Here is a 17,256-nt window from a genome sequence, read left to right on the forward strand (position 1 = left end):
TGCTGAATTCTACCATTTCCAGTTCTCTCTGCTAGCTTTAATGGTACCATTGAACTAGAAATGCATCAGCTTCTGTGCAGCATATGGCTTCACCAGCAGAGTGCAGGTTGGATTTCAGCCACCACTGGCCATTTCTGTGAGGAGTCTTTGGGCAGAGAACAAACAGCTCAACTGAGGAGAGAAAGGGGCTGCAAAGAGAGAATTAGTCTGTGGGAGAGGAAGGCTCTGATGGTCCAAAATCAAGGGGACTGGCTGTGGATTATGAGTTTCTTTGACATTATCCCTTCAGCCTAGTCTTTCTCTTGATAGTAGAGGCTTTACCAGAGAGGGGCAGCTACAAACTCCACTATGAATGTGGAGGATTTTACACCCTGATAGATGCAGTTTGATTCCTTAAAGGAGTGCTGCTTCTGGGTCTCAGTCCAATACTCAGATTACTTGGTCTTTCTTCTCTGACCTCCAGGGCTATCCCTTACTGCAAGTGCTGGGAGACACCTGCTCTCTTTATAACCTTCTCACATCCTAAGATGTTTCTCCTCCACTCCTGGGTCCCTCTTTCAAGACCTCAGCTAATAAAGTAAGCTAACACACTGCCTAGGACACACTGCCCTGACGAGCCCCTCTGTTCTTCTCTCTAGCTTTCAGATCTTTTCTCAGACCTTCTATCCCCTCAAGCTGGATTTCTTTTATACTTATTCTGTGTTTCTCTCTCTCTCTCTCACTGTCTCTCTGTCTCTTTTTAAAAACATATTTCTTCTTTCTTAGGAGGTGTTCTAGACCTCCACTTCATGAAAATGAAAATTTATTTAAAACCAGAGTTTTATCATTCAAAATAAAATGAAATAACATATGCATGATTCTGATAGCTAATATTTGCTGGAGTACACAATAATGCCTATCCAAGCTCTAATCTTAGTTACAGTGACCCAAAAGTTATTTCTAGATGACTCTTCTTGAATTACATTTGTACTCAGATATACATGCCTTAAACTTCAGTGTGCAAAAATGGAGACTTTTCTTAGTTTTTATAGTTTTATTTTAATTTCTATCTCTAACCTCCATTCTTCATATTGCTTCCCTCAAGAAATTATGGAAGAAAAGGAGAAGAACAAAAACAAATGAACAAACCAAACATAAACTGCCCAGTGTGATTTAAAATCAGGTCAGACTTTTTTCACCCAACAGCTTCTTCTGGGGTTGATGCCAAGTTCTAGGGAGTTTATGCAGAGTTGAGACAAGGTAGGCAGTGGAAAATCTTGTCCTGAGAAATTGTATTCCATTTTTGCAGGGATCTGGGTCATTCCATGTGGCCCATGTTGTCACATGTTATACTGTTCATATTCTAATAGATCACAGACCACCAGTCTGAATGTGGCCCCTCCAGGTTCAACAGACCTCTCCATGGAGGCATGGCAAATTTAGGTTTTCTTTCTCACTCTATCACTCTGGGGCTGAGAGGACTTGGCAGGATTACCTCAAGCCTATTAAATATAATCTCTTTGAGGGCAACAATGTTAACTATCTTGTCATCACTATTCTCTGAGTTCATAAAACAATAGCTGGAATGTAGTATGCAGAAGTTTATTTCCTGATGGGCTCTTCCCTGGGCTCCCTACACAACCATCTCTACTCCATGTCTAAGTCTTAGTAGAAAGGAAAGAATTTCTATTAGTCTTTTCTACCTCACAGTTGTAGTCAAGAAGCAGGAACACATCTTGGATTCCTCAGAAATTATCTAGAGGCTCTGTGAAGCATATCTCCTACTCCCAACCCCTAGAATCCTCTAGACTCAGTTTTGGGGCCCTGAGACTCTGAGGCTCTGATTCTTCCTTTGCTCAGTATTCTCTGTATTTCTTCTGAGCTGGGTTCTTGGACATGGGAAAATGTCATAGAAGTAGCAAGGATGAGTGGCGGTGGATCATTGATACTGGGAGAGACAGTCAGGTTGTTCAGCCCAAATTATATCCAGACACCTTGCCTCAATCTAGCTGCCATGGGGGTAGACAGAGTCATGAGGAGGAAAGGACAAAAACAGATATCATCTCTACCCTCCTGTTCTGACCCGGGTTTTCCAACATTTGACAGTGTGACCATATGACCTTGAATTTCACGAGGTTCATTTTCTTCATCAGTGAAGTGGTGGGGTAGACTTGATGATCTCTATAGGTCCTTCTTATCCTGACCACCAGAGATTCTAAAAACTCTGCTGGATGTTCAACCAACATCTTTCTCTTAATCTTCAAACACCTAGATATGACTGCTGGTTTTCAAAAACTAGCAGTCATATCTAGGTGTCTTGAAGTGGAGTTTCTTGGTAGGGTACAATTAAGAGTGTAGCAGGGCTAGAACTCAGAGATGGAGTCCTGAAGCTCCTCTTCCTCCTCTTCCCTTTTGGCCCCTCCTTTCTCATCCCTCAATTTTCCACGCACTGGAAGTGGTGGAAGAGTTCTAAGAAGACTGCATACATGCCTGAGTACTCTCTGGGCTCCTCCCAGATCTCCAGCCACTATCTCATTTCTTTGCAGAGTCTTCATCCAGAACGCGACTAGTGGGAGGTCGTCATCGCTGTGAAGGACGGGTGGAAGTGGAACGGGACGGCCAGTGGGGCACCGTGTGTGATGACGGCTGGGGCAAGAAAGATGTGGAAGTGGTGTGCCGGGAGCTGGGCTGTGGAGCAGCCACAGGGACACCCAGTGGTACTTTATATAAGCCGTTGGCAGAGAAAGACCAAAAAGTCCTCATCCAAGCGGTCAACTGCAGTGGGATGGAAAGTAAACTGATTCATTGTGAGCAAGAGGAAGATGTTTTTGATTGCTCCCACAATGAGGATGCAGGGGCTATGTGTGAAAGTGAGTATGGCAGGGCTCAAGGACTATCTGTCAGCTGCCCACACCCCACATGACCACTCTTTGTCCTTTTTCTCCACCATGAACTAATGGCTAATTGGCTCCTTGTCCTTCACATCTTACACTTCCTCAATTGTGGACACTGGAGACAAACATTATCCTCAGGTAGAATTGCTACTCATCCTTGGTTGAGCTAATGATTTTCTCTTAGTTTCAATCTATATGAGAACCTGTTTCTCTTCTTCACACACACAAACATGCACAAATCCAACAACCACTAAACATTTGCATCTAGAGCTCAGGTGGAGTTATGGGGAAGAAATGAGCTCCCAAAGTATAATGCATGCTTTTTCAGTTCTCAAGGAGCCCACCATCTAGCTAGGTAGACAGGAGACACTCATAGGAAACCAACACACAACAACTGTGTGTATATCTATCTATCTATCTATCTATCTATATATATATACACATACATACATATATATGTGAATATATATATATATATAATTGTTGTTGCTGTTGTATTCCTTTGCTCCATTCATATATTTGCTTTCTATGTATTAATAATTTCTCTCTCTGTGTCTATCTCCTCTTCCATTAGACTGTGATTTGGCTAAGGGACTAGTTCATGTCTTCTCTTTGTTACCCCACAGTTTGTTATCAGAGAAACAATCACTAAATGCTTGCGCCCTGATGCTGAGGTCTCATTCTTATTTCTTAGAAAAATTCAGTGTTAGGAGCCCCCTTTTCTGGGAAGGATGTGTTCTTACAAAAAGCAGATGCTCCATCTTTCTTTTCCCATAGTTCCAGAGACTGTGCGGCTGGTTGGTGGCCCTGGTCACTGCAAAGGGCGAGTGGAGGTGAAGCACCGAGAGCAATGGGGCACCGTGTGCAAAGCAGGCTGGAATCTCTCAGCCGCGAAGGTGGTGTGCCGGCAGCTGGGCTGTGGGAGGGCCACACTGACCCAAAGATGCTGCAACAAGGATACACAGGGCCAAGGGCCCATCTGGCTGAGTGAGGTGTCATGCTCAGGACAAGAAGAAAGCCTTCAAGATTGCCCTTCTGGGCTCTGGGGGAAGAATAACTGCACCCATGATGAGGACACATGGGTCGAATGCGAAGGTAATGCCTATAAGTCCAGCGACTAGGTTCATTCATAAATTTGATTAAATGGAATTCTATTCAACCAATGTTTACAGAGAACTACTCATGCATCACATAACCATGGCAAAGTTATTTAAGTGTGCTGCTCATCAATTGTCTTGTTTTTAAAATGGAGATAATGATACTTACCTTTGTATATGAAAATGCCTTAAATGATATTAAGCAATGTATTAATATGAACTATTATTATATTGAATTCTATATAATAGGAAAAGGACACACCATTCCATGTACTTGTTGAAGTCTCCAATTTTAAAAAATGACTAGAAAGTCATTCATAAATATTAGACTTTTATAAAATAAATGGGAAAGTGAAAAGATTAGTTAAGGAAACGGTCCTGGGCCACATGGATTGGAACCTAGAGCAAGGGTTATAATCACAGAAACTAATCATATAATCACAGAAACACAGGTAAAGAGTTTCAAAAATGCTGATGAGATTTGAATGAGGATGTAGATGATGTTATTTTTTCTTCTTTCCATGCCTCTCTCCATCCCCTGACCCTGCAGATCCCTTTGACTTGAGGCTGGTAGGAGGAGACACCCGCTGCTCTGGGAGACTGGAGGTGCTGCACAAGGGCGAATGGGGCTCTGTCTGTGATGATGGCTGGGGAGAAAAGGAGGAACAGGTGGTGTGCAAGCAACTGGGCTGTGGGGAGTCAATCTTTCTATCTGCCAAAGCCCAGAGAAACTTTGGCCTTGGAGTTGGCCGCATCTGGCTAGATGATGTTCATTGCTCAGGGAAGGAGCAGTCCCTGGAGCAGTGTCGGCACAGGTTCTGGGGGTATCACAACTGCAACCACAAGGAAGATGTGGCCGTGTCCTGCTTAGGTAAGTCCTGTAGATGGAACCCAAGGGGACTGACATTGAGGGAGGTGAAGAAGAGGGTGGTGGGGGTGAACTCTGAGGATAAGGGTTATTCTACTAGTGCCACACAGCTGCCCATAATTGTCACCTACTTTATGTGTTCTTCAAGGAATTTAATTGAGACATTCTAGTAGTGAATAGAATGATAATAATAAATCCCATACCATACAGTTATTGAATATGAGAACAAAAAGCATTTTGAAAATTATTGAATTAACACCTTTATATTAAACATGAAGAAAGTAAGAGTCAGTCAATAAGTAACTTTCCAAAATCAAAAAAATTGTTTTTCAATGATAGGGCAGAACTAAATGGACCAGTATTGACTCTTAACTCAGGATTAGTTGTCTTAGATGACCTCAGTCCTCAAACTCTAAGTTTAAACTATAGAAAATGGTCCCATCTCATTCTACCTATTGTCACTCCCCAGATATTAAGTTAACTTGTGGGAATGGGGCTGGGGTAGGGGGCTCTTTGGGAATGCCCATGAGTGTCTTTCTAGAGAAGCCGGTATACTAACCCTGAACTGTAGACCTCTATGGGGGAGTGAAGGAAGAAATCCTGTCCCGACGTGAGTCCGGAAATGCAAGCATAGCCTTTGGGTGACTGACTCAAGAGAGTCACAGTTCTGAAGCCCAGCTTTTTAATCAGGTGGGAAACTGGCATGCAGGGCTGCCTGGTTAAATGCTCAGCTATGGAACTGGGTAAGAGCTGATAGTGGACCAAAGATATGAAGAACAGCTAGTGCCCAGAAAAGGAGGGTTTTAGTGACAGAAGACTAGGGTTTGAGCCTTGCTGCTGCCATTCTGAGGCTAGTTAATCTTAGATAGTCACTTAACTACTCAAGACCTCAGTATTTTCACTGTTAAAAAGGGAGACACTTGTCCCATTCCTCTTGAAGAGTTTTGTGATTGTGTGAGGGTGAGAAGTGTTAATATATGTGAATACTGTTTGTGACTCATAGGGGAGCTGGTTGAATTAAGTGCCTAGGACACTGTACCAGATTCTGACATGGTCCACATCAGTGTGAGATATGTGTGTGATTAGGTCTGGGAGGGTCTCTGTTTCCTATTCTGGAACCCAGTCTTCTTTCTTGGCCTCTTTGGGTCTGAATGAAATAATCCCCTCTTGGCATGTCCCCATCCTTACTGTATATTCTTCTCTTTACAGAACTGTAGCCTGGCCTTCTTGATGCTTGACCTGATCCCTGCAGGCCCTGAGTGTCTTTTGCTTTCTCCTGGGCCAGAATGGCCTGGCATGAGCACTGAGACTGCAGGCTTAGCTACCACTCCCTCAGCCCCTCAGCCGGAATCTGAACACTCTGCTTATACTTTGCTCTCAGAGCCAAGCACCCCTATCATTGCCTGGAGATATGAGTTGTTGAATTCTCTCTTGCTGGGGAAGATGAGCTCCCAGTCGCCCTCTCCTCACTGCTGACTCTTTGGCATTGGTTCTGGCCTCTCCTGCTTCTTCTCAACCAGCCTGGCATCCCCAGGCCTGTTACTTTGACCACTACAGGCCCTTTTCAAGACAAGATCCATGTCTGTAAAGAACATGAAAGGAATGAGACAACAAAAGAACATTTGAAGGGGAATATGGGTTAACAATTACATGAAGGTTGGGGGAAAGCTTAGAGTCTTTTTGAATGCTTTTTCTTAACCTTCAGGTGATCACAACAATTAGCATCTGAATATTCTCCTATTCTTTGATGAAAGTAGACCGTTCTTTCAAGAGCAGTGGAGTATCCTGTAATCCTAGACCTTTTCACGACACTTGAAAAAAATATCACACTCCCTGAATGCCCATAATAAAATATCTTTGTTGACCATCCATATACATCTTGCCAGCATGGTGTACATTGAACAAGAAGAATCTCATAAATTCACTATAATTTTTCCAAGGAAAAATGTATTGGCTATGGAGCTGCCACTAGGAGAAGGGAAAGGAAGAGATGCAGAAAGAGTTTAGGGAGGTCCAGAGTCATGCCTCATGCCAACCAGATGATATAATTTTAATTCTGTCAACTCGGACTTTAGGATCTGCAAGTCTGAGGCAAGATAGAATGATACTAAGGAGAGAATCATGACTTAATTCTAGAAACTGACAACTTTAGATTCTGAGGCCAAGTCGAGTACCTGTAATATGCCTACATTTGTGCTAATAAAGTAGTTCTCACAGTCTCAACAGTTGCCTCTCTCTGTGATATACTCTTTCTACCCAAGAGGAAGCAGGTGTCTCAGCTTTACAGGGATGATCTTTTAGGCAGGATTAGGTAGAAGATGCAATCTGCCAGCAGATACAATCTTATGTGTAATATAGCTTTCTCCTCTGGATGGAGAACTTTCTTCCTGTCTATTTCCTATAATGGGAAAATATGTAAAGAAACCTAGCTTCATAGAAGAGAAGAAAATGCCTTAACAGGCATTTTGAGATCTATCCTGTCTACTCAAAGAGATTTTGCCTTTAACTGATCAGTTATCTCATGTCTTCCTGATTTTCCCTACAGACTAGTATCATGTTCCCTAAACAGTAACCTAATAGGTAGCATTGGACATCTAATAAGAATGTGTCACTTAAATAGAGGAAACTGAGAAGCCGAAAGTCAAAGTTGACACTAGCCTATTAGCACTGTCCAGGAGTAAGTTGTTCCCTGACCCAAGAATATGGCTGTTTATCTTGATTTCCAAAGTGGACATGGATGAAATAGTACATCAGAGCCTGAAGAAGTTAGCATAGTGACAATGACTAACAGCGTTCACAAATATTCATGTTTGTTTCTTCTTCCTGGACATGCCACTAGTCTACTCCAAGTTTGTCTTATAGAAGATACCCCAACCAGACTCCTGCCCCCACCTTAGCAAAGCAGTGCAGTAAACTGGAGCTCTTCATTCAATGAGAATATTACCCATTGGGTATTTTAGGAGTTGCCAGTTGACATTGGGTATATCAGGAGTTGCCAGCTGGCATACACATTATCCTCCAAGTACCTGTCCTGTAAGCAGCATCTCCTGACCCTTGCCCAGTTCCAGATCCCTAGCTACTCATGAAGTGCTTATCATGCACTTGCTCACTATACCTTCTTACAAGAGTCCTGGGCAGCAATGGGCCTCCAGATCTGTGGAGCTAGAGCCTAACACCAAGCACCTACATAATCTCCAGTGGGGAGGGTACCCACCACTGGGAGTTTACCCTGAGGCTGCAGCTGAAAATTGGCCACAATCAATCTCCATTTGGACTTGCTGCCTGATGGTCCCAGGCTTCTCAAGTAACTAGGGCTGGGTCCCAGGTGTCCCTTTGATCTAGGTGGACCATATGTCCCATTCTCACAGTGGAAATAATTTATGACACTTTCATATCAAGGCAGTTAACAATAGTGTGCCTTCTCAATGCTCTTTCTCTCCTTACCTGCTGACTTGTTAGAGAAGGCCCCAAAGACCTAGGGGAGGGCAGACCCAGAAGATGGAAGGAGCCTGGATCTCTGAATGACAGTGTGGATCTCTGAATGACTCATACTCTGCTGACTGTGTCATGAATAAGAAATAAAGCTTATTTGTGTTAAGTCACTGAGGTGTTGAGGAGGTCTTTACAGCAATTAGTTTAGCCAGACTAAAACAGATACAAATAATATTTTAAAAAATCAATTGCATTCCTTCAAAGCTCACCAAAAAAATTTCTGATGATCATTTAGCTTTCTCTAAAGCTCCTAGATATCTAATATTCCATGCTAATCAGGAAATGTGAGACTTGGCTCACTCACTTTATTTTTACTATAAATTATATTTTATTTTGCATATTTATTTTTGATGGTCTTCTGAACCACACCCCCCCCCAAACATATGTTTTTTTCTAAAATCTATGCAAGATGCTCCTGGAGAATTCCTTGCCAACATTATTTGTTGTGTATCTTAAGACTTTATTATTTTTTTAAGAACAATTTTAGGTTCACAACAAAACACAGTGGAAGGTACAAAGATTTCCCATACACCTCCTGCTCTCACATATGCATAACTTGCCCCATTCTCAACATTCCCAATAGAGTAGTATATTTGAACCTACACTGAAATATCATTATCTCTCAGATTCCATAGCTTACTTTAGGGTTCACTCTTGGTGTTGTTCTATGGGTCTGGATAAATTTATAAATGTGTATTCACCATTAGAGTATCATACAGAATAGTTTTACTACCTAAAATCCTGTGCGCTCTGCCTATTCATCCGTCATGCCCCTCTAATCCCTAGCAACCACTGATCCTTTTATTGTCTCCATAGTTTTACCTTTTCCAGAAAGTCATATTATTGGAATTGTACAGTATATAACCTTCTCAGATTGGTTTCTTTCACTTAGTAATATGTATTTAAGTTTCCTCCATGTCTTTTCATGACTTGATAGCTCATTTCTTTTATTTATTTATTTTAAAAAGTTTTTTGTATTATTTTACAATCTACTTTAAAAATTTTTTTTAATTATTTATTTATTTTTATTTTTGGCTGCGTTGGGTCTTCGTTGCTGCACGTGGGCTTTCTCTATTTGCAGTGTGCGGGCTTCTCATTGTGGTGGCTCTAGGCACATAGGCTTCAGTAGTCGGGGCACATGGGCTCAGTAGTTGTGGCTCGCCCGCTCTCGAGCACAGGCTCAGTAGTTGTGGTGCACAGACTTACTTGCTCCGCAGCATGTGGGATTTTCCTGGACCAGGGCTCGAACCTGTGTTCCCTGCATTGGCAGGCGGATCCTTAACCACTGTGCCGCCAGGGAAGCCCTCATTTCTTTTTAGCACTAACATTCCATTGTCTGGATGTGCCACTTTTTTTTTTGTATCCATTTATCTAGTGAACGACATCTTGGTGCTTCCAAGTTTTGACAATCATAAATAAAGCTGCTATAAACATCTGTGTGCAGATTTTTGTGTGGACATAAGTTTTAAACTCTTTTGGGTAAATACTAAGGAGTATTTTTCAACAATATAAGTATGCCATTCTGGCTACAGTTGATTGATACCAAGAGTGGGCTTATGTCCAAGCTAGATCAATCAACCCTTCCCAGGAGACAGGAACTCTGATTGAAATCAGGTTAGTTTCTCCAAGTAGTTAGACTTGTAACAAATTAACCCAGGAGCTGTGGGTGGTCATTTTCCACATAGATCAGAGAATGAGAGGAAGCCCTTCCACAGAGATACATGAAATGAATGAACGAGATGCACAGAGAGGAACATAGATGAGAGACATAGAACCCGAACAACATTTTCAATTTCTGGTTCTCATCTTTTCCTGGAATCCAACTGCATTCCTGGTCTTGGGTTCTGTGACAAACTGTTGTAGGTTTATAATATATGTATATTATATATCATGATATGTAATATATATTATAGTATACATATTAATATATATTAAATTTTTATTGAATTATCTTTTTTTTTTCTTTTTTTGGGGGGGCTGCATCAGGTGTTAGTTGTGGCATGCAGGATCTTTCATTTCGGTGCGTGGGCTTCTCTCTAGTTGTGGCACACAGGCTCCAGAGCACGTGGGCACTGTAGTTTGTGGCATGTGGGCTTTCTAATTGAGGCACGTGGGCTCAGTAGTTGCAGCACATGGGCTTAGTTGCCCTGCAGCATGTGGGATCTTAGTTCCCCAACCAGGGATCGAACACTCATCCTCTGCATTGGAAGGTCGATTCTTTACCACTGGACCATGAGGGAAGTCCCTATCTCATTGGTTTTTGTATTTCTAACCAAAATAACCCTAACCAATTTTCCTGTTTTAACTTAATAAAGTGGTAATTTACCTGTCCTGTGTAAGTTTAGTTAGATAAGCCCATTTATCAGTAATGAATCAATTCTCACTGCATTTATAAAATCAAGTTTATGGATCTGAAAAGATGAGGACTAAGGTCTATAACAGAGGTACCACTACGACGTATTACCCTTAAGTGATTCTGATCGGTTGGATGACCAATCAACTTGTTTACACAGGTGACATTTATAGTTCATGCCCTCCTTATTAAAACACAGATGAATTGAGGTACTGCCATCAAGATGGTGACATAGGTCATTCCAGACTTCAGTCCTCATAAGAAAAACAACTAGCAACTATCCATAGATAAGAACGTCATTGTGAAAATTCCAGAACCTGGAGGTGAGGCTGAAAAAGAACCCCTGGACCACAGAGACTGAGAGGGACTACATTAGAAGGGTAAAGGAGCAGTTTCACTTTGCATCATCCCTCCCCTAGGCTGCCACTGTGCCACACTGAGAGGGTCTCCCTGAGCCTGTGGTTTCTCCAGTAGGAAAAGAGAGCCCAAGGTGAACATCCAGCTCCCCAGCATTGCGAGATGCTTCACAAGAGTCCCGCTCAGATCTTGCCTCATGGAATTCACTTAGGTCTTCAGTATTTCTTCATCAGGACCACCCAGTAATCTATTCTGAGGGGAAGGTCACCTAGACCTAAAACAATCAGTAAGATGGGCCCACCATTTTATTTAAATTCATGAAGATGCTCTGAAACTTGTAAGAATGTCCTCATCTCATGATGTCCTCCTAATGCAGGACTTAGATCCAAAACGCTCCTTGGAGATGGTTGGGAAACTAGATAATGTCACTTTTACTCTTCCCCTAACCCATGCTTTCCCCTCCTTGGGTTTCTTCTTTCTTTTTTTTTTTTTTAATATTTATTTATTTACTTACTTTTTTTTGTTGTGCCGGGTCTTAGTTGCAGCAGGCGGGCTCCTCAGTTGTAACTCCAAGGCTCCTTAGTTGAGGCTTGCTGGCTCCTTAGTTGCAGCATGCAAGTGGGATCTAGTTCCCTGACCAGGGATCGAACCCAGGCACCCTGCATTGGGAGGGCAGAGTCTTATCCACTGTGCCACCAGGGAAGTCCCCCCCTCCTTGGGTTTCTTTTCTTCTACTCTGAGGCGAAGGCAGCCTCTCATGGGGCTTAACACATGGTAATGGGATAGGTGTGCCTAATGGCCCATGTATTCTCTATAGACTGGCTGTGGGCAGAGTTAGAAAGCACCTTCTTGTTGAGGGTCATTGTCTAGGGCAGCTCTGTCCAATAGATATATAATATGAGCCACATATATAATTTAAAATTTCCTAGTAGCCACACTAGGAAAAAGTAAAAAAAAAATAGAACAGGTGGAATTAATTTTAATAATATGTTTTATTTAACTCAACATACCCAAAATGTTATCATTTAACAGGTAATCAATATAAAAAAATTAACAAGGTAGTTTACAGTCTCTTTTTTTCTAAGTTTTCAAAATCCCATATGTAATTTACACTTACGATGCATTTCAATTTGAACTAGCTACATTTCAAGTGCTCAGAAAACATTCGTGGTTAGTGGCTATTATGTGTGACAGCACATGTAGGTGTAAGATAAAGTCATTGGGGTTATATTAGCCTTAGTTCTTATAGGTAAAACTCTGAAAATTACTTAACATCTTTGAGTTGTAGATTCCTCATGTGTAAAATGAGTAACTTTTCTACCTCAAAATGTTCAAACTCATCACATCTAAAACTTATAATATCTTCTCTTTATTTCCTGAACTTTCTGTTACTGCCCTATTACTATCTTAGTTGGTGGCCTTATCATTCCACCTTAGGCCAAAAGACAACAATAACAACAACAACAAAAAGTCTCTCTCCCTGCACGTCCAGCCAGTCGCCAAGCTCTCTCAAACATTTCCTTAACTAAGTCCATTTCTCTCCATTCCTACTCCTGCTTCAGAGCTTCATAATGTCCAGGTTATCCTCTCCCTAATTCATTTTCTGTATGATTAGTAGTGTCTGTCCCCTGACCATGACCTAGAGCAGAGGTCACAAAGCTGTGGGGCTCTACAAAAATGCTTGTTTTCAAACAATTTTTAAAATTAGTCTTAAACATTTAAAACTTAGTAGATTTTACATAAGATTCCCAAACTCTGATTTCCTTGGACAGCCAGACGATCTAGCAACATGTTATTTTAACCTCCTGGCAATGACCAACTGAAACAGAGTACAACTGCTCCCTCGGATGAGGAACTCTTTCTCCATCTCATCATAGCCCCACCTGGCCCAACTCACCACCTGGAAAGTACATTCCAAAATTCCTAGGATTGCATTTAAAGCCTTTCATGATTTATCCTCCGTGTCTCTTCAGCCTCATTTCATGTTGGTACTTCTTCATATTTTGTTCCAATAAAATCAAACTACAGGGCTTCCCTGGTGGCACAGTGGTTGAGAACCCGCCTGCCAATGCAGGGGACACGGTTTTGAGCCCTGGTCCGGTTAGATCCCACATGATGCAGAACAACTAAGCCTGTGCACCACAACTGCTGAGACTGCACTCTAGAGCCCACGTGCCACCACTACTGAAGCCTGTGCGCCTAGGCCCGTGCTCCGCAACAAGAGAAGCCACCGCGATGAGAAGCCCCCGCACCACAACTAAGAGTATCCACCGCTCACCGCAACTAGAGAAAGCCCTTGCGCAGCAATGAAGACCCAACGCAGCCAAAAATAAATTAAATAAAAATCAAACTACAAATATCTCAGCAAAAATGCCTCACTACTCATGACTTGATGATTTTGTGTGTTTAGAATGTTCTTCCCTACCTAGAAGCTAGCTGAACTACTACTCATTCTTGGAAATTCAGCTTACACATCACGCCCTCTAGAAAGGTTTGCTTAATTCCCTTACCCCACCCCTTTCCTGATATAAGTTCAATTAGACTCTCCACTGTGTTACCTCTATACCCATGACTATTCCAGTCATCATGTTAATCACTTCATTGTGTTTTGTTTGCTTATATATCTCTCTTCTCTACTATACTGTGGGTTCCTGACACTTAAGAAACATACCTTTTTAAAAAATCACTGTAAACCCAGCATGCAGTACAGTGCATGGCACATATTACTGTTTTTAGAGACCAATAAGTAATACCCCTTTCTTACTCACCCAACTTTGGAACAAACTCGGAGTAGCAAGAGTCATGCAGAGGGAATCAAACTTCAGCTTTCTCACCGATAAAAAGTACTTTGGAGGAAGTGGCTTCAGTTGTGTAACCTCAGTGGGCTCTCTGATCACTCACCACTGTACTAGGCAGATTTACCATGCCAGCCACAGGCAGTCTAGACACCTATGGGCCTCTGCAACAGGGACAGACTCCTTTTGTATGGACAGTGGCAGATTAGAGCATGGAGAAGCCTGGTAACACAAAGAGAAAACCCAGGTGGCACTAGGGCAAGCTCGCTCGATTGCTTCTCCTAAATTTATCAATCAACTAAATCACATCTCCTTGATAATATTCTTCCTGGAGTATGGACAGAAAATCTCTTCCTTTTATGAAAACAGAGGAATAGAGGATGTGTACTCCTAACAGTCCAGAGCAGAGATCCAATAAGTACATAAGTAATATTAATTTGAAGATGAAATCAAATTGACAATATGCATATTAGTAGTACCCAGCCACCAATCTGTTGTGTGACTGTGTTAGTGTTTGCTATGGTAATAAACCATATCAATATCTCATGACTTACAATGTAAACTTTTATTTCTTACCCAGGCTAACTGAGGGTTGCAGGTCAGCTGAGGTTTCTCTGGGCTCAACTGGGCTTGGCTACAGGCTGTGGGCCGGGTTCAAGTTTCCTCTGTCATCTCATTCTAGAAAGTGTGTTGAAGGAGCAGTCAAATCAAACCATGAAACTTCAATTAAGTGTCTGAATGGATGCAGCAAATACCTTGTACATTTACATCACTTCGGCATGTCCCATAGCCAAGCCAAAAGCCAGTGAATCAGGGATGTCCACTTCTCCCAAAGGATACTTGAGCAAGTCACCTGACAATGAGAAAGCATATATAATTCTCTTATAGGTAGGGAGCCAATAGTTGGAAGTAGCAATCCAATCTATTACAGTGACTTGAAACAAATTTCTTCTCCTCTATGGACCACATTTTCTTCATCTGTAATATATAGGAATGAAGATTCCAGTTTTTGACCATGCATCTGGGCACTATAGCCCAGAGAAGTTGACATGGAACATTAACCATCACAGTTTCCACTGCAGAAAGTGGGGTTTGTTAGATATGACCCATGAGCATGGTAGATCTTTTCTCTGCATTGTGCTATGTTACTTCACTCTCCAAACTATTGCATTTGAGTTCAAATCACCTCTGTGCCCTCATCACTGCTCCATGGAGCAAAAGGTGCTGATTTCCCAACAGAAGCATCCTCTTGTGTAAATTCATATCTTGATGTTGGAGCCCCAGTGATTTCCCCCAGAGGATTTCACATTCCTCTCCTTTCTAGTGGTGCACCTGTTCACTTACCACCTCCTGAATCAGCTCTTATCCCCATTTACTTCACTAGAATCTTTGTGAGTGGGTTCATGGCTTTTCATTTCATTGTAGTATTGCATAACTTAAAGGCGTGTTCCATTTCTTGGTATATATGTATGTATTAATGTTATAAAAATAAAAGTGTGAGAACTTGATAAATAATGCAATCTTTAAACCCATGGAGGAGGAACAGATTTTATTTTTTTATATCTTTATTGGAGTATAATTTCTTTACAATGGTGTGTTAGTTTCTGCTTTATAACAAAGTGAATCAGTTATACATATACATATGTTCCCATATCTCTACCCTCTTGCGTCTCCCTCCCTCCCACCCTCCCTATCCCACCCCTCCAGGCGGTCACAAAGCACCCAGCTGATCTCCCTGTACTATGCGGCTGCTTCCCACTAGCTATCTACCTTATGTCTGGCAGTGTATATATGTCCATGCCTCTCTCGCTTTGTCACAGTTTACCCCTCCCCCTCCCCATATCCTCAAGTCCATTCTCTAGTAGGTCTGTGCCTTTATTCCTGTCTTACCCCTAGGTTCTTCATGACATTTTTTTTTCTTAAATTCTATATTTATGTGTTAGCATACGGTATTTGTCTTTCTCTTTCTGACTTACTTCACTCTGTATGACAGACTCTAGGTGTATCCACCTCGTTACAAATAGCTCAGTTTCGTTTCTTTTTATGGCTGAGTAATATTCCATTGTATATATGCGCCACATCATTATCCATTCATCCGATGATGGACACTTAGGTTGTTTCCATCTCTGGGCTGTTGTAAATAGAGCTGCAATGAACATTTTGGTACATGACTCTTTTTGAATTATGGTTTTCTCAGGGTATATGCCCAGTAGTAGGATTGCTGGGTCATATGGTAGTTCTATTTGTAGTTTTCTAAGGAACCTCCATACTGGAACAGATATTTTAATCTGAAGAAATTGTGAAGGCACACACATGAGCACAGGAAAAGGTGTTAAACAGCACAGTATATGCAGAAACATACCCTTATGCTCTGAGTTTAGAGGGTTCCACATTTCTCATTGAGTTTTATGCCTTGGCCCTGAAACTTTAAACCAGTCAAACTCATCCCCACACAGGCTTTCCCAAGTCAATAAACAAAGCTGTGGCACACTTTTCCTGTTTTTGGCAATTTCCTAGGGGTCTTTGGTCTGGTCCCCAGCATTGCTCCCTCTTCCCTCCAGCTTTGCACATCACTGACCATTTGTTTCTTTCTTTTTTTAAAGTTTTTATTTTATATTGAACTATAGTTGATTTACAATGTTGTGTTAGTTTCAAAGTGATTCAGTTACACATAAATATATATATCTATTCTTTTTCAAATTCTTCTCCCATTTAGGTTATTACAAGACCGTTTGTTTCTTTTCTCAGTCTTCCTCTTCGGACTGGATACCTGGACTTGGAAGTCGTTACTGAATAGCCTCTTCCCAGGTCCCTAATATCTTAGCTTCTACACATTCTTATGCCTAGATACTCAAAGATTCAAGAAATGTTGAAAATTAAGATGTCTTATTCCCCTCTAATCCACAATCTGAATTAAATACAGGCTTCAAGTGTGGAGAACTGGTAGCCACAGGTGCTAAAGGAAGAAATGGAAGAGATTATAAATATCCTGATTTTGGGTGAGGGGGGGGAACAATATTGCAAGTGCCAGAGTTAGTGATAATGGTGAACTGACCCCAAATGCCCAGAAGATAATTTGCATATGCCTGTTTCCTGTATTTCACTTATAAATGTTGCCCAGTTTGTAATTTCCCATGATTTTATTTTTCAGCTGTTTCACGCTCACTTATTGGTACACTGTGAACGTTTAAATATGCAAGCTAGTATTTTATGGATAGCTTGACCCTGAAAATCATCCTGTGCAACAACTGTCAGACATTACACATAACATGGGTGACAGCCCATCAGTCCCCGCCTTACTGACTCTTGTACATAGCGTGACTACGACAGAGGCTGCGGTGAGACAAAAGGATGTGCTGATTAGATATGGTCTAGGAGACATCTTTATCAAAGATGACAGACATGCCGTCTGAATTTCAGC

At 41.6% G+C, this 17,256-nt stretch overlaps 1 protein-coding gene across 1 annotated transcript in view; it reads left to right on the forward strand.

Moving 5' to 3' along the window:
* The window catches only part of CD5L (CD5 molecule like), an 8,757-nt gene extending 2,197 nt beyond the window's left edge, over nt 1-6,560 (forward strand). Inside the window, exons 3-6 of the mRNA XM_007458043.1 lie at nt 2,526-2,849; nt 3,651-3,968; nt 4,521-4,841; nt 6,544-6,560. Coding sequence (XP_007458105.1) covers nt 2,526-2,849; nt 3,651-3,968; nt 4,521-4,841; nt 6,544-6,560 — 980 coding nt within the window. The remainder of the gene's footprint in view (nt 1-2,525; nt 2,850-3,650; nt 3,969-4,520; nt 4,842-6,543) is intronic.
* The last annotated feature ends 10,696 nt before the right edge of the window (nt 6,561-17,256 follow it).

The sequence above is a fragment of the Lipotes vexillifer genome, unplaced genomic scaffold (assembly GCF_000442215.2).
Source record: "Lipotes vexillifer unplaced genomic scaffold, Lipotes_vexillifer_v1.1 scaffold238, whole genome shotgun sequence".
NCBI lineage: Eukaryota > Metazoa > Chordata > Mammalia > Artiodactyla > Lipotidae > Lipotes > Lipotes vexillifer.